This window comes from Chlamydotis macqueenii, chromosome 4, assembly GCF_036417535.1.
Source record: "Chlamydotis macqueenii isolate bChlMac1 chromosome 4, bChlMac1.mat, whole genome shotgun sequence".
NCBI classification, from domain to species: domain Eukaryota; kingdom Metazoa; phylum Chordata; class Aves; order Otidiformes; family Otididae; genus Chlamydotis; species Chlamydotis macqueenii.
Genome location: NC_141559.1, coordinates 26,916,278 through 26,934,540, shown reverse-complemented (window position 1 = coordinate 26,934,540; position 18,263 = coordinate 26,916,278). Strand labels below are relative to the sequence as shown.

Sequence of the window (18,263 nt, the reverse complement as noted above, 5' to 3'; positions counted from 1 at the left end):
AAACCATTAATTACTTTGTCTTCCATCCTCAGGTTTTAGTGCCTGTAGACTGTTTATACTGCACTTTTCTGCCAATATTCCCCATTACAGAGGTACACAATGGAGGTTGTGGTTACTATCACAACTCATTTCCTTGGATTTTGTAATTAAGAGTACCTCTTACAATTACTGAATACTTAGTTATGGATACTCTTATGCTCACGTATAGTCTTTTTTGTCCTATTGTAAGAAGAACTTTTTTCTATAGTTGTAACAGAATTCTTTTAGCATAGAGATGCTTGTTCTGGCTTCGTGTGTTTTCAGTTTGGTTTACTCAAGAAGTGGTTTAATCGAAATAAAATAATCCCATCAAATAGCCTCAAAATAATCCCACTCTTATACAAGAAACACCCATTTTAAGGATTATATTTGTGTAACAGTATTGATGTTACTGATGACACTTTTTTTCTGTAGGTTAGGCTTTGTGCTGTGCTGTGTCTGTATTAGTTACTGTCAAAGCAGATTTGTGTCTTTGGCCTTGAGGAGAATTTACTCACCATGTCAATACCCCTTTACCTTACTCTTCTTTGACTGCTTGCGTTGTGCTCAAGCATCTGCAGAACTTCTATCTCAGACATATCACAGGAGTATGTATGTGCCTTGCTCTCATAGGTGATGTCAGTGCAAAGGTGAAGGGTCCTTACGTTTCTCAGTCCCTTTCAGCTGCTTTGAGGAGCTCTGATTTCCTTGTGACCTGCGTTACTGGCACCTTCCCTTCTCAGTTCCCCACACAGTTATGGGTTTAGAGAAGTAATTCTGCCTGTCAGTGCCTACACTGTAGGTAAAATGGGGTGCAGTAGGAATCTTACAGATTTTTCTGTGTGGAGTTTGTGAATAGGAAAACTTAGGAAAATAAGATAACAAAAAGGCAAACTGTTAACCCCACTCTGAAGTGACTCTGAAGAAGGTGACTGTAATGCTTTTAGTTTCATGTGCATTTGCCTAAGCCAAATTTATCCATGCACACGTGTGATAGGCAAACTTGTTCAAATATAGCAAACAATCTGTGCAATACAGAGCTTTTATATATCTTTTGTTGCTGCTGCTCTGGATTCTTTATTAGTCTTAGCTGTGATACTGTGACTATTGTTGAGCTTGACTATACTGAGTAGTTTATATTCTCATCATTCTAGCAGAAGTAGTGCTTGATTTCCTTGGTTAGAATAGTAATGAGCAGTGGTATAATTATTGTTTTTCATCAATATGTGATTGCTTGCCAGAGAAAATAAAAACTGAGTAATTTTACATAATATATAAAGGAAGACATTTTAAGCCACTTTAGCATCACTTCCTCCTTAACTTTGTGTGTTATCCATACATTTTTAAAAGTTAAGAAACTTCAAAAATAATGTATTTATTTTCCACTTTTACGTAGTGATTTTTGAGTGTCTTCATTTGTAAATGATGCAAAGCATTCCTACAGTCAGTTACCAGAAATATGTATGTTTATGTATATTAGAGTAGATGTTAGGTTTAAGAACTATGAGCTGAGGCATTGCTTAGCGGAGGCACTGCTGAGGCGTTTCTTAGACAGGTACTGCTATAAAGTGTATAAAGTATTAATTTTTTTCAATGCTAGACAATTGCTATCCCAATTTATTAGGTGGTGAAGAGGTCTATAGCCACAGATACTTGGTGACCTATTAGGTCAATTTCTGCATCAACATTAAAGGATGATGATACAGTAAATGTATCTGTATAATCTCTAGTACCATAACTCTATATCCACAGATGTTGTTGTTGAAAAGAATTCTATAAGATTATTTTTGCACCAGAAGGGCAGTATGGCACTTGAAAGGGTTACCCAGAGGCCTGTGGTATTTGCATACTTGGGGGTTTTAAGACTCCGCTTGACCTGATGAAGTCTTGGTGGTAGCTCTAATCGGAGCAGGTGGTTGTATGAGAATAACTCTGGAGATCTTATCCAAAAAAAACATTGCTGTGATGATTTGCCATGCTGTTTTCTTTGTGTATTTTCCAGCTTCTGGCTCCTTTGACATTGTACTGGCATATAAAGTTTGTGTCAGAGACCAGTTTCTACACAACAGCCTACAAATACTTGACTGTTTTTAAAAATCTTAGGTTTATGTTCTATACTACTCTTGAACTATCTCATGTTTTTACTATTTTCTTGTGTTTAGTCGTGCATTTTTTGTTAAGGCAGATGTTTCGATGAACCTGCCTTCTGGCAGTAAATAAGAGATATATTTTATTTTTAATTTTCTGAAAGCAGATGTTTCTTTAGCCTGAGTCTTTGTTTAGTTGACTAAGCTGATTAATTTCTGTTGGAAAAAAGTTCATAATTTTTCATTTCTGTTGGCTTCCGATCAGTTTCTGAAATATTTATGGAAATTCAGCAAGCTATTCAAATGACTTAAGTCCATGCTACCCAAGTTTTCTGTTTCTCTCCATCCCCTGAAAATTGCTTGTCTAATTTTGCTTAAGTATATTAAAGTAATTAAAATATATTGGGGAGGTGAGGGAGAGAAATGCACTGATGTTTTTCATTCTGCAAAGAACTCAGTGTTGACACAGAGAGCAGGAAGATATTATCATACATTTCCTCCTGTAAATTAATTAATACAGACTTTTCATGCTGGAGATAAGTTTATGGATGACCTTACTGTTTAGTTAGATGGCTTTAAGTATGCTGATAGTTTGTACAGTAAACAGAAGTGATGTTTAAAGTTAAGCTGAAAGTACTGCCGTTTGTCCGGCAGCCAACTCTGAAGAGTTGCTTGCTGCGGAAGGGCCAGATGAATTGTGTCTTTGTTTCCTTACATGTAAAGCCTGAGGGACTGGAGCACAGTACTGGGCTGGTGCCCACAGTCTCATTAACTTTTTTCCCATTGAAATCCTGGTCTCTGTTTCAAAGGTGGTTGAAGGGATTTATGGATTTTCCTGGCTATTTGCTTTCATAAACTATGTAAGAATAATAGAAAAGGCCACCCAGCAAAAAGCTGCTTAAGACACAAGTAAAAGGAGCTTTTTGTTGTTAGAACCATTGATTATGCAACAAGTGACAATTGTGTTGAAACTCAATTTTTGCCTCGGCTTTGGATTTCAGGAAAATGAGTTCAGGAAAACCTATGACAATCTTTGCGAGCTTGGGTACTTTTATTCCTTATAATATTAGTAAGGAAAGACTCTCTTTTGCTCTTTTGTCAAAGGCGTATATGTTTGTAGTGGAGAACCGTACGCACGATTAACTTTTGAGCAGTGTTTCTAAAGTGATCTTACAGAATTAAAATACTTTCTATCGTCAGGCAGCATTCTGAATTTATATATCCAAATTGTCTCTATTTTTTATTTTATACCTTATATATTCTAGAAAAGTATTTATTTGTAAGTGCTGTATAGCATAAGCCATCACTTCTGTGTTATTTGAGAGGCATTTCCCCTTATGTGTAGTCCTTCAGATATGCATTAAAACACATCAAAATTTTATTACATTTTCTTTTTATAAACTTGATGTAAAACAGTATTGTCTGCATGTTGCTTGGTTTTGACCTGTCATGAAAAATTTCTGTTGATGGCAGGATTGTCTAACTTCAGAACATTTCTGTCATAAAGTGTGCAGTAAAGTAGCGTTTGTTCGTAATGGACAACTGTTACTATGAAGTATGATACAGATGATCACACCATTATTTTTATTTATTAAAAGGAAAAAAGTAGATGCTTATTCTGTTCATTTAATTAGCTTGTGCTGATTATAGTCAGTTTGTGGTTTACCTGATTTGGAAGTATTTGACTGGGTGATTTGAATTACTGACAGCAATGAAAAGGAGCAGATTGCACAGGAGCATTCTGCAAAATGCGCTGATTCTATTAGTGAGGATAAATAACATGTCTGTTACAGCTCTAAGGGTGGCAGGAGTATCAGTGGACTATCTTTATGAGTACATTCGCTACGAAGCCTATGTTTTTCGTAATGGTAAATGCAAAGCTGCTTAGCCAAGTGGTCTGGTTTTACATAGTTACAGAGCTTCTCAAAGGCAAAGCTGAGAGTGCTAGAATACTTGTTGGTTCTGACCGAAATTGGTTACCCAGAGCACCATAAACATATCAAAGGAGTACTTGATAACCGTACTTGGCTATGGTATGCTACCTGCAAAATTGCATAGCTAGCATTCAGTAACAGGAACTTAATTATGGCTAAATGGCTACCATCTCCACTACTTTTGGCTTAGTTATTTTGTGTTCATCGTATGAGAAAGCACTGGAGCGAAAAGACTGTAGAAAGAGAAATGCTAATTGAAAGTAACTTTTTTGTTTTTCATTTCGTATGTACTTCTTGTAACAAAAGTTTGTTTATTATAGAATGCATTTCTGGAGGTTATACAAACTTTAATGCTGATCATCAGCATTTACAGTGGTAGACTGGTAACCTGGCAGAACCTTCAACATCAGAGATTCAAAGAGCACTTATCCAAAGCTGGTGACTCACTTTGAAACTGGATAGAAAACATCACAGTTATCTAGGTATTCAAAGGAATTAATTGTGTTTACTGTCTAAACTGCAGTTCATTTTGATCCTCACCCCTCCCCCCTCCCCACTTTGCTAAGGAAGTTAATCAGAAAATAAATGAAACAAAAACACTTAAGTGGTCAAGAAATTACTATTACTGAATTAAAATGTTATAATGGAGTCAGGTAGTTCCTGTATTTTTCTATGAACTCTTCAATTTTTTTCAGCCCTTTTAAGTAGCATAGGATCATAGAATGGTTTCGGTTGAAAGGGATCTTTAAAGGTCATCTAGTCCAACCCCCCTGCAAGGAGCAGGGACATCTTCAACTAGATCACGTTGCTCAGAGCCACCTCCAGCCTGGTCTCGAACATCTCCAGGGATGGGGCATCTACCACCTCTCTGGGCAACCTGTTCCAGTATTCCAGCACCTTCATAATAAAAAAAAAAAAAATTCCATATGTCTAGTCTGAATCTACCCTCTTTTAGTTTAAAACCATTACTCCTTTTCCTGTCAGTACAGGCCCTGCTAAAAAGTTTCTTCCTGGAAGACCACAATAAGACCTCCCCAGAGCCTCCTCTTCTGCAGGCTGAACAGCCCCAGCTCTCTCAGCCTGTCCTCATAGGAGAGGTGCTCCAGCCCTCTGATCATCTTTGTGGCCCTCCTCTGGACTCACTCCAACAGGTCTATGTCCTTCTAATGTTGGAGGCTCCAGAGCTGGACACAGTACTCCAGATTGGGGTCTCATGAGAACGGAGTAGTTGGGCAGAATCACCTCCCTTGACCTGCTGGCCAGGCTTCTTTTAATGCAGCCCAGGATGTGGTTGGCCTTCTGGGCTGTGAGCACACATTGTTGCCTCATGTCTAGCTTTTCATTCACCAGTACTCCTGAGTCTTTCTTGGCAGGACTGTATTCAATCCCTTCATCCCCTAACCTGTCATTGATGAAGATGTTAAACAGGGTCCCAGAACTGACCCTTGAGAGACACCACTCATCACCAACCTCCATCAGGACATTGGCCACTACCCTCTGGATGCAACCATCCAACCAATTCCTCATCCACCAAATAGTCCATCCATTGAATCCATATCTCTCCAATTTAGAGAGGACAATGTTGTGGGGGACCGTGTCAAAGGCCTTACAGAAGTTCAGGTAGATGACATCCGTAGCTGTTCCCTTGTCCGTTGATGTAGTCACTCCATCATAGAAGGCCACTAGGCTGGTCAGGCAAGATTTGCCCCTGGTGAAACCATGCTGGCTGTCTCGAACCACCTCCCTGTCCTCCATGTGCCTTAGCATAGCTTCTAGGAAGATCTGTTCCATAGGAATACCAGAGACACTAATTTTATGCAGTAAAATTGATTTAATTGAGTAAAATTTTCACAGACTCCAGATTTATACAGAATCAAGCTATAAGTACTGTGATAGTTGCATTGTAGATCTGACAAGGTACAAGTCTGTAGCCTTGGCCTTTCCATGTACAACTAGAATGGCTTTTGTTTGGAAGTCATATAAGCCATTGTGAAATAATGTGTTTATTTGCGTATTAAAATGTCAGTGAATTGTGAGTCAGTCATCCAACTCTTTGCCCTGTGAGATTTAATTTTGGTAATGACTGAAATGTAGGATGAAATTTTGAAGGATGAAATTCCTTTTCACCGGGGTAAGTGTTTTGGAGGGATTCCTCCAGCTGTTATCCTTTGTACAGTAAACAGACATGACGTGTAAAGTTAAGCTGAAAGTACTGCTGTTTGTCCAGCAGCCAGTTGTTCAAGTGCTTGGCACGTAAGAGCCAAATGAATCACGTCTGTCTTCTAAGCCAGCTTTTCCTGTTTCTGAATTATTACTTCAGACATTCTCACTCTTACTGATAAGTAAATCAGAGACAGGAATCATCCAAATTATCAATACACTTAATATTTAAATTTTTTTTGCTTATTTAGAGGCTGTGGTGGGAATTAATGAGATTATATATATTAGAAGGAGTCTTTCAGTCTTTCCTTCACCTACTTGTGATTCACCACTCCTTACTGTACAGAGCCACTTAGCTCTTAACCTTTTCCTTAACAGTCAGTTACAGATATTCAGCATAGGGAGCTCAGAAAGGGAAATCCTCTATGCTCCTGCATGCACTGTGAACAGGCTGCCCCTTAACTACCAGGAGTTGGTCCCCTGGAGGCAAGATCCTGCTGAACAGCTGTGAGTGTGAATGACAGGGGCTTCTAGCCCTGTTCTGACCTCAGCAGGGGCCCATCTCTGTTTCCTGCTGGGGAAGGAGCTCTGTTGTTTCTGCAAGGGACAGCCACTCAGCCCCTGGCAAGCACTGAATTCAGCAGAAATTAGCTGTTCCCCTTTCTCAGCAGGACAGTAACTGTCAATCAGAATATTGGGCTTGTGAGAGATAAAGAAACCATTTGATTTTTGTTTCATTGTCAGGCAGTGACATCTTCATTGGAAGGAATTTTGCAGAAAGTCAGCAGCCCCTACCTCACAAGCCTGGATGTTATTGAGATATGGTATAATATTGTGGGTAGGTAAAACAGCTTTTTCCACATTTAGCACAGTAGAGTTTGCTTTTCCCTTTCCTTTATTCTTCCCCAACAGTTTCACTGTCTTTCACTTTTTATGGTTTATATTGATGTGCTTTCCTCCTTATATCTTACTCAAAACACTTTGCTGTAAGTGATAGATGGGTTTGAGCATGTAAGGAGCAGAAGATAAAGGCAAAAGGGCTGACTGCTCAGGTGTAGTGAGATAATGCAAAAGAAAAGCAGCAACAGAGGAGGTACAGTGAGGACAGGAGATGTAAGTTTAAAGGAACACCACTAGTTGTAGAGCTGTTACAAATCTGTCTGCTGTACTGTGTTTGCTCTGACACCTCTTACTACCTATAACACACCCACTCATAGAATCATGAGATGATTCAGGTCAGAAGGGACCTCAGGCAGTCATGTAGTCCAGTAGGGTCAGTTATGAGGTCCTACAAGTCCTCATGCGTTCTGAACACATTGACTTCTCTTTATGGATGTTGACCATAAAGAAGTGAAGGTAAGAGAGAAAGGTGAAGGAAGAAAAAAGAGAGCCGTGAAGGAGAGGCAGCATGTGAATACAGTGGAGAAAAAGAAGTGAAAGAAGGGTAAATGCAATGTCTTTTTTTTTTTCCTCACAGTTCTGTCATGACACAGTGTTTGATATAGTCCTTGAAATCCCATGATTGTATAATATTGCCTGTTTTAATTTTAAAACAAAAAAATTCCCTAATCTTTCTGATTTTGGAAAAACAGCTTGAAATTATGAATTGCAAAGGCTTCAGAATGAGAAGGGTGAACAGACATTGTCAGTCTTAAATGTGTTGTAGCTCGGAATTTTTGGAACTAATCTAGTGTCTTAGCAGAGGTGCTGATACAAGATTTTTCTGAAGATTGCTGTTGGCGATATTATAATGTGAAAAACTTAGACGAGCACGGCTCTAACAAGTACATTCACTGAGTGTGAATAACACTTATTGAGTACCTATAGGGGATGCATAGTCTCGTACAAAAAAGTTTTAAAATACTGTAAATACTAGATGAGATGTGTAAAAATGATGTTAGCCGTTTGTGTCTGGATTGCTTTTTGTTGAATATTCAGAAGATTAGTTTTGAAGATGACTAATTGGAAAAAAACCCAAAGCTTTTATAAGTAGAACATAGTTACATTCAAGGGGAGCACAGCATTAATTTTAATTTCTTTTTACTGGCATCTGTTGTTCTTTATTTTTTTAAATGTGACTTAGGCAAAAAAAAGGAAGCAGACCAAATTCCTGCTCAGGTTGTCAAAGGTCAGTTTTCATAGCTGTCTGACCTTTTTAGACTACACCAAGATAGTGTATGTGCGACTAAGGGTTTTTTTTAATGCCTGAAGTGATGAAGCTATTTTGCAAAGCTTGCCTTAATAAAGAGCAGATTGGTTAGTAAGATCAGGAGGGACTCCTGTTTAAAAAAAAAACAATAAAATATTCTTTTGGAGTTCAGTTCTTTCCTATCCATTTTATTATTGCCCTATATCTATATATTTTAAACCATACAGTGCAGCATTCTATTATCATACTGCCTTGACTGTAGCTAAAATATCACCACATTTGATCATGAAAGCCTTTATGTAGTGAAAAATCATGCGTACTCTGAAGTTTTCTGTTCTGGCTTTATCTGTTGACTGAAAGTGCATGCTGTACATTCTCAGGAAGGATAGCATATAGGCTTTTTATGTGATGTTTGATTTTTTGGTTTGGCCCCCACCACGCCTCCCACCCCAATGACTGCTAAGGCTGTTATTTCACATGTGTGCACATTAGTAACTTCATGAATGCTGTTAGTTTGCTTAAACTTGCCAGAACATTCAAGTGTGCAAAGTCTGGTCTCTGCAGAATGAAGACTGATACATTTGGAGCTGGAAAGCACAGAGCAGCTTTGTATTCTTAGCTGCAACGAGGCTCTGGGCAGCAAATGTTGGCTTTTGTCAACCCATTTGTTAACCTCATCCTCCTCAGAGGTTAGTTAAAAACCAATAAAACAAAGCAACACAACTTTCCTGAAAATTTAATTATTGTTGTGATGAACTGGAAAAGCTACAACATGAAGTAACAATGAAAATATCTAGTGATCCGCTAGGAAAAGGTAAATAAATGCTATGCCAAGATAGCAACTTGCTTCATTTAATAGAGATTGCTGCTTTTAGAAATACATGAAACTGTAGAATTGGCACTTTTAAAAAGTAAGCATTTACATACCCTTTTACCAACAAGTAAAGGCATGTGGAGTGTTTCCAAACTTCATAGTTCCAGGATATGTTTTGATAAACAACCACTCATAGCTTAAAAAAAAAAAAAAGGCAAAACCAAACCAAAAAAACACCTTATGAACTGTTTGGATAAATGTGGCTGCTTATTACTTCTATTTAAAATATCTTTTCTGTCTGCTTCAAACAGGCATATTATAAAACAAGTTATTTTATAAATTTATAAATTCTTAATAATAAAAATAGAGGAAAGTCAGATTTTCTCCATTGCAACCTGACCTATAAAACAGTGTTTTCCCTGAATCTTTAGCTCATACTTTCATTATCCAAGAGTGAATGGAGAGAGCTTAAAAATGGGAGGAGGTGAAGTGTGGAGAACAGCAATAACAGCACAGTCCTTCAGTTAATATTGTTGGATTTTATTAATTACTCACTTGCTCTATTGTGCTTATATCTGTGATAAAGTAGGATATTTCATTATAGGATTAATCTATTAAAATTTTGATGCAGAAGTAACAAAATATTTATACAATCAGACCCAGATTTTTTTTTTTAAAATTTGACCCAAGTCAGTTACTTTTGAAATTTAGTCAGTGGGAAAACTGTTTTAACAGGAAATTGAGTTAAGCTAATGCAGGAAGTCCAAGCTGAAAATAAATGAGACACTGACATATTTCTAGTGTGCCTATATTATATTAACTACTGTTGAATATCTACGTTGATTTTGCTTAAAATATAATACTTTCATATATATATGCGTGTGTATATATATGCATATATTTTTTGTAAATATCCAGTGAGTGATAAGGAAGATCAGAATAACAATTTTCAAAAGTAAAGGAAGAGCAAATGAGTCATAATAACCCCAAGCTGTCTTATCTTTTATCTGATTGAACATGTTTTAGCCTCTATAAACAAACATGACAATTTAAATGTAGTAGAATGGGCTCCTAGTTCTCTGAGAACTACGAAATAATGATAAATTGTCTTGAGTCACCTATGCAGGAGAGTTAGGAAGCAGGTGATTGCTCACCATACATGCTATTATGCTTTACTTATATTTTCTATTGAGAATTGTTCAGTGAGCAATTTTTCAATTCGCCTGCAAGCTCCTTTTTGTACCTTAGGGTTCCTTTAATATTATATCCAGAATTAGGGAAAAGGATGGTTAATGTTGTCCATTGATGATACAAGTAGTAAAGCTTATCTTGTAGTCTGGTTTTTGTGTGTGAATTTACTCCTGGTTAAACAGAGGAAGTGATTTACACTTTGAGGGCTTCAGTCATGGCCATATGTGTGAGAAAACCTACAAGACCTGTTACAAACAGTCTTTGTAAGTATGAAACAATTCTGTTCTGTTCTAAAATGAGGGCAGTGTCACAGAGAAAGCTAAGGAGGAAGCTGAAGTGTGTGTACCAGGTAAATATAGAGTACAGTGCTAGGATATGCTTGAATATGTGAGTGAGACCTACTTCATATGATGCACTGTAGCATCTTATAGAGAAAGAAGGAATTTGTGTTTCTGCACTGACAGGGCTGTTACTGCTCAAAGAGCCAGTACGGTTGCCATCATCTTGTGTGACTACATCTTTTCTCCCTGCACTTTGTGGGTATGTCTCTTGAAAAGGCTTGAGAATTTAGTTCTCTCAGCAGTCTGTGGAGATCTCTGGCCTCTCTGTGTTTATATCCCATTACAACTCCATGAGATAGTCTGCAGAGCCAAAAAGCATATACTTTCTTCATCTGCTAGCTGCCTTTTGGGTATACCTTAGGAAGGTGGTCTTGGAAAGGCAACAAGATCAGAAGAATGAAAGAGGAAAAAAATTAAGGTTTGTTGTAGTTTTATCTTCAGTAAAATAATTTCCAGCATAGAGCTTTGGCTGCAGAACTATTTGATACTTTGTGATGCTTCAAATTAGGTCTTTTTTGTTTCTGATGATTCTCTTCCGTGGCCTTCCAAAATGTGAATTGGATTCTTAGTCTTCATATATTGCTGCAGGTAGGACAACCCAAAAATATCTCCTCAATATAATGAAAATGCTAATTAAATACCTTCTTCAAAATTCTCTGAATCTCTCCTGAGTTAAATGTTTCCATTTACTTTTTGATGAGAGTGATTTGGAAAATACATCTATTGTGCAAATTAATTGTATTAGATTGTTAAAGGGAACTAATATAGCAGAAAATGTAAGAACAGTGAAACTTTTTTTTAATATAAGTTGACTGATGTTTTCTTTGTCGCTGTCAATTCCAGCAGATTTAGTATCTCCCATTATAATATATGATGAAATTCAGCAGGTTTTGCATTTCTTGAGTAGAGTATTTTCAGCCTTACTTCTCAGTCTATTTCATATCTTCGTAAGCTTGTAACATTTCATTTTAACATGTCCAATGATTTGTTTTAGCGTTAGTTTGGATCAGACTTCCTTTTTTGGGTGGACTCAAGTTTGGTTTTCACATTTAGGTGTCCCTTTATTATTTTCTTAGCAAAGGAGAGAAAGAGAATTCTCAAGATGAAGCAGCAAATACTTTGTCAAAATTACTCTGTATTAGAGGCCAGCCTTTGAATGCTGCATTCATGTCAGAGCTCAAAGTCTGACTCTGAGACTTACTGCCCTTAGTAAAGGAGTACATTCTTTGTACATAAGAGGCAGACTTCCAGTGACAAACACTTTTTAGTCCAGCATCACTGGAAACAGCCAGACTGAATTATTTCACAAAGCTATGTAACCATAAGAAAGTTAGAGGTAAGGAAAACAATTTATACTGAGCCTGACAAGTGGAGGGCCAAGGTTAGAGTCATTCTACAATCTAGAGTGCCATGAGGAATCAGTGAGGGACGTTTTGAATTGTTTTACAGCTGCTCTAGAGTTAAGAGCGTACTTTATTCCCGAAGCTGAAACCATACTCTGAAGAATGTAACTTTTTGCTAGTAAATGGACTGATTTACATTAATTAGGAGATATTCAAGTCCTGATACAGGATGTGGTCAGACTTCTCTCCTGATAGCCGTGCTTTCTTTTCTGGGTCCCCCACTTTGAGTTATACTCAAGTGTAAAAACCACAAACACACTATTTGCTGTACTGAATTAAAATGCTGCTCAAAAAATATAATCATCCTGTTTGCCCAATCAAAGTTGCCTCCTCCCTTTGTTACAAAAGGAGGGTGAGAGGGAGAGAGGAGGATTGAGGCACACTTGCCTCTCACATAACCTTTTTGACAACTTTGCCCTTTGATGTAATATGTATTTCAGACAGTGATTCAGCTGGATCTTTGCCATGACATTCTTGTCGATGATGCTGAGACTGGCTGGCCTATCTCCTGCTACTTCTCCTTTCTCCTCTGGTGTGGTCATGCAATAAGAGTAGGAAACAGATGTGGCTGAAAGCTTACAGTTCCCTTCTTGGGAAGGAGGAGAAAGGAGATAGGTCAGTGCAGTGAAAGGCGGCAGCTGGAAGGTGGCCCCAGGCTGGAGAAGGGGCGGACAGATCTTCAGCTTTCAGCACTGGCCCGCACAGAGTGAATTAAAGCAGCTGAAGTCGAAGAAGAATATTGTTCAAGTAACCAAGGTGACCACTGGACCATAGCAAAGTTATTGTCCTTGCTAATTGTATTTATTGCAAGATTTGGCAGAGTTCTTTATATGAAGGTATTTTTATTTCTGACTAGTAAGAATATTTCTTTGTAAGTAAATGTCAACTGAGCTGGCATCCTTCATCTGTTTGAACTCTACTTTTTCTAGCAGTTGCATGGGAACCATTGTACAGCTGTATTAATCTGACAACTACTATATTTAAAAAAAACAAAACAAAACACCCATAATGCAAACCCAAAACCACCATGCCCAAAACAAAGAAGCAAACAACTCCCCCCACCAACAGGCACCAAAAAGAATGTAGCAGGAGATAATGTCATCAAAGTGAAGGAGATATGAGCTGAGTATTATCATAAGGAACTTCCAGGAAAAAAAAAAAAAAAGCATTGTTTTCAGAAAAATGTGTTCAGCTTAATATAAAATAATAAAACTATCTCTTCTCACTGTTGCTTTATAGTTATTGAGCCTTTTTGCCATATTAAGATTAAATCAATATAGCAATAAATATTCTCTACCTGAATTTCCATGAAAAGCAGGCTCACATTAGCATTTGAATTAGCTAGCTGAGGCTTATGTAAAACCTAATAAAAAAGATACTTGTGCTAAAACAATAGAAATATGCAATTCTGCTATCTAGAATAGGAGAACGCACGTATTGTGTGCTACATGTGTATTTTGGTAGCTGTGTGTTCTGTTGTACTGTTATGACTTCAAAGTTGAATAGAGTTAAAGTCTTAGGGATTATGTTTGGTTTTTCCTTAATTAAGGAAACTTTAATGACTTGTCAAGTTTAACTTGCAAAATATGGAAGTATTATTTGAGAACTGAAGGATTATATGAACTTGAACAGTGACAAAAAGCAATATAAAAATAAAGAGCTTTTTGCTTGCTAAAAAGTTGTATTTCTTTGTGCCAAAATGCAAGACCTCTAAGTGCCACAGAGACTTTAAAGCTCAGCTTGACAAGGGCTGAATTAACAGTAATGTTAAGTTTGTGAAGCTAAATAGAATATTTTTGTTGTGACCATTAATTAAAAAATAAATCTTTCAGGGACTGTATGGCAATCTGTCAGTTGGGGTCTTATGGAGGGAGCAAAGCATTTTATGGGGGCCTTTCAGTGTATTGTAGCAAATGATCCTGTTCTTCAAGGTTTCGCCTTGCAGGGCTAAATTTCAAGCTACCTTCTTTCTTATTATTCCCGAAGATAACAATTTGCATTATTTACTGTCGCAGGGCTTGAGAAATGCAAAGTGAGCTGTAGTATTTTTAGATGCAAAGGTTTTAGTTGAATTTATTGTCTGTTTGCTGTAATGAAGGACTAGTGTGCCCAGCTGTGCTAACTAACGTTCTCTACGGGCCACGTCATGACTTCCTGTGTTTCTGTAATTCTAGCTACCAAGCTCAAAATACAAAGGTAGGGCAGACAAAAGACCTGTTGAGGTGAGCTTAGGTTTCTCTGTTTTTTAAGGGAATGTATGCTACTTATTGTCTGCACAGTAAGGGAGGATGAAAGCTTGTTTGTTGGTAGCCACGAAGAGTTAATTTTTAGGGAATTTTTAAAGGCTATAGAATAATTTTTTAAGAACTATTTCCTATTAATTTAAGACTCGGGAGGTCGACTAACTGTACTAAGTAGTGGATCTGTTGTTGCTGATGAAACCTGTTATCATTTTACTTCTTGATTTTTACTGACTCTAGGATCTATTTGCTGACTTTGCACAGTATGAAAATGTGATTACATTTTTCAGCAGTTGTACGTGATATTAATAAATCCCAGACCTCTTGGAAAAATCTTAGGATTGGGGAGTAAGAACAGAGAAGTTGGATAAGGAAGTAAGAGCATTTGCTTGCATGGATTTTTGTGTCGTCTGTGGCATGACAGGCGTGGTCTGTCCTTCAGAATTGTGCAGGAAGGTGGCTCAGGACATTTGTGCTAATGCCTGCTGAGAGGCAGGAATTGGAAACAAAATTGTCCGCCTGGTCCCTCTCACAATAACAAAGATTGAAGCTGAAAGTGGATATAAGAGAGTGATACAAAAGTTACCAGGGAAAAAAGCATTTACAACAAATCCCATTAAATTAATTGCGGTGGTTACTTGAGCTCAGGAAGCCTTGAATTTGGAAGGCTTTCCACCAAGGGAGCTTGCAACTTTATACTGTGAATAAGCTTTAAGTACTTTCATTACTTGTTTTCATCTAATAGAAAGAAAGAAAATTTGTGAAGGTTGAGGTTTTTGTTTTTGTTTTTTTTCCAGGATAATACTTGTGAGAACCAACCATTGTTAAAAATGAGTTACAGTGTAAATGAAGCCACCTAAGCTTATGAGGCAAATTTTGTTGTGTTCAAACCCATTTTGGAGAACAGAGCTGACCTTTTGTCTTCACAGGGTATTTCTAAGGGATTCTTAGTGCTTTGGCTGTGTAGAGGTTAAAAGGGCAAGTCCATACTGAATTATGTCCAACAAAAAACTCTGTTCATGCTTGTATCACGCTTTTGGAAAGCCTGTTTTTCTATTTTTAGCTGAACCTGAAATTCACCCAAGTATTCATTGGGTGTTATGTCCCTGCTTCCTTCTTGCTCTTTGTGCCTGCTGCTGCTGCTGTCCCCTTGTTCTGGACCTGCAGTATCACAAGAGTTGGGTTATGCTGCAGTGAGACGTGTGCCTGCAGTTTATAGGGATAAGCCAAGCCAATTTTAAGCTGGTAACTTGCGTTTTAGCAGCATAGGAGCGGAACAGGTTTTTGGAAGGCTAGCTTGCCCTAAATGCAGAGCTGTCATATCAGCATTGCTGTCAGTGTCCACGCTGGGTTGTTGAAAGCAAGCTCAGATCTACGGAGATGAGCTGCAGCCACACCTCTTACAGCTGTGGAATGGCAGTCACATGTGGATGTTGTGCATGGACAGCTCCTCCTGGGCTTCAAAGGAAGCTGTGTGTGTTGGGACATCTGGACTTGCTTGGCTGTGTGCATACATGTGCACAGAGAAGCTATGGAGCAGTTCACGTGGATATTTGGCACACAGGGAATTAGGGTTTCCAGTATAGTCTTCCATAAAAGTTTTTTCCAAGAATCTACTCATGTGAAAGAGATGATTCTTTAAAATGTATTTATCATTTTACATAGTGTGGTAAAGATTTCATATCCACAGTCCTTGTATACATTTTTACATTATTAGAAAGTTTAGTTTTCTAGAACTGTTCTTTATGATAAATTTCACAAAGTATAAAAAATGTTTGAAAAGTGACAGTGATTTTATTTTTATAAAATGTACTGTTTTATACTTACAAAGCTAATAAGAAGTGAGGAGGTTCTGTTCAATCTCTTAATTTCCATTAAGAGGTAGTACACTTCTTAATATGTCACCATGCAGTGCAGTCACCTAGGAATATTTTTTTTAAAAAACTTCACTTTGCTTTTTTAAATGACTGTCTGTGCAATAACTGTGCAGAATGAACTCTGCCGTACTTCCTCTGCCTTCCATTGTCAGTTTTTCTCTTTTCTTTGCTCTGACAGTAATATCTTGCAAAGTGATTTTTTTCTTTTCCTCATTCTACCCAGTGATAATTTTATCTGATGAGTGTGTTGAATTTTATGTATTGTTTGTAAAGTTAAATGTTATTTACAAGAATAGAAAAATAATACATTTTCAGAATAGAGAATTAAACAATAAACTCTATAATAAATACAATTTATGTTGATTATGAGAATTTAACTGCTTGTTTTAGTAACCAGAAAACTTCACTGATTTGTGGGTTTTATTCTAAACTACTCCTCAGTACTGACCAAAAAAAAAAGTATTTTTAGTGGACAAAGTTAATGAATTTAATACAAAGCTGGAGAGTGCCCATACTCAAATACAATGTGGTGCTCCAAGTAGGAAGAAATATGTTCATATTTCAGAGAACATTAGGATTGTTTGGTACACCTAAACCTCCCTCATGAAAACTCATTCGAGAGAGTTGTTTCAGTACCTTTTTTCTTACTGTAAAGATGAGCTCATGAATCTTTTTATGGTCAATATCTTTGTCAAACTCTGCTTTCTAAACAAACAAAAAGAATATTAAATAGGTCTGTCAGCACTCTGTTAGCCCCAGAGACAGAATGCATCTTTACAAATATGTAAGTGCTGACTAAAGAAATTTCATTGTGTCTGAAGCAACTATATGTTGTACTCACCAAGCACATTGGAAAGAAAGTAATAGTTTTTCTGTTTCCCATTGTGTTACAGATGTGATGGAAAGCCAGATTTTGCTACATAGGAGTAGTTACTTTGAGAAGTACCTCCTTGCACACACTGTCATTTAAATAAACAGGGCTGCTTATTATGAAAAGTGAAAATTGATAGGAGAAAGAGTACAACTTTTAAAAACAGGATACTTAAGGATAGTATATAGATATAGTAAATAGAGATTTATTTTGGCAGCCTTACTGTGAATGGGTCTGAGCTCTGTTTCTAGGCATGATTCACAGATTTGGAATAAAATCAGGCTAGAGCTTACAGCAATCTGATTACTTTATGTTAACATTGCTTCCAGTTTATACAAGTCTGTTCCTAAGGATACATTAACAGCAACAGCCTGAAAGTAAAGCTATAAATATGTTAAAGGTATAGAGCAAACTCTACCAAATATTTGTGAATTTAGCTCAATGTGGATTTGGATGACCAAGTGTTTGAGCCAGTTTTTAGTCTAGGCTATAAATTTCATTTGCAATGTTTTGCTGTTACCCATTTAAAATTATCAACGTTGAGAACTGCTGATCACTGCTTAGGCATTTTCTCTGTCATTGCCAGGAAAGATGTCGAGAGACCGGGCTCTGAGGAAGCAGCAGCAATTGAATAATTTGGTAGCAGCAGTGACAAAGCTTGCTAAGCCTGGAGATGTGATTGTGGATTTTTGCAGTGGAGGGGTAATGTATGTTTTTGTTTACATTATGCAATTTCTCTCAGCTTCCATCTTTGCAGTTCTAGGTGGTTGCTGCCACAAAGCAAAACAAAAGTACAAATGCTGAGATTTTAGCTGCTTTTCAGAGGTTCTGTCACTGGTTAGGGGATGCTCATCATGTAATCAGTCAACAACAGGGACACTCAAAATTGACTCAGATTTTGTTATTTGTTTTTGTTTTCACAGGGCCATGTTGGAATTGTTCTTGCTCACATGATGACATCGTGCCAGGTAAATTCTAAGGATAAAGTACAAATGGCATGAGTTTTTTGGTCTTTGGTAATCATCTTTAAAAGGTGTGCATGTAGGGAGAATAAATGTGAAGCCACAATTGTCTCAGCAGAGGACTAAGATTTGAAACGTGCAAATTTTTAGCATAATCCCAAATGTGTGCAGTGCTTGCCTGAGAAAAAGAGAGTTGCAGGAAAATATAAAATATTC

The 18,263-nt window shown here is 37.4% G+C and overlaps 1 protein-coding gene across 3 annotated transcripts in view; it reads left to right on the top strand.

Annotated features, from left to right (window-relative positions):
• The window catches only part of GSTCD (glutathione S-transferase C-terminal domain containing), a 70,975-nt gene that overhangs the window by 33,983 nt on the left and 18,729 nt on the right, over window positions 1-18,263 (top strand). For all 3 annotated transcript variants that reach the window (XM_086746130.1, XM_086746129.1, XM_086746131.1), the window contains 2 exons: window positions 17,672-17,787; window positions 18,009-18,053. In XM_086746130.1, the coding sequence (XP_086602256.1) occupies window positions 17,672-17,787; window positions 18,009-18,053 (161 nt within the window). The remainder of the gene's footprint in view (window positions 1-17,671; window positions 17,788-18,008; window positions 18,054-18,263) is intronic.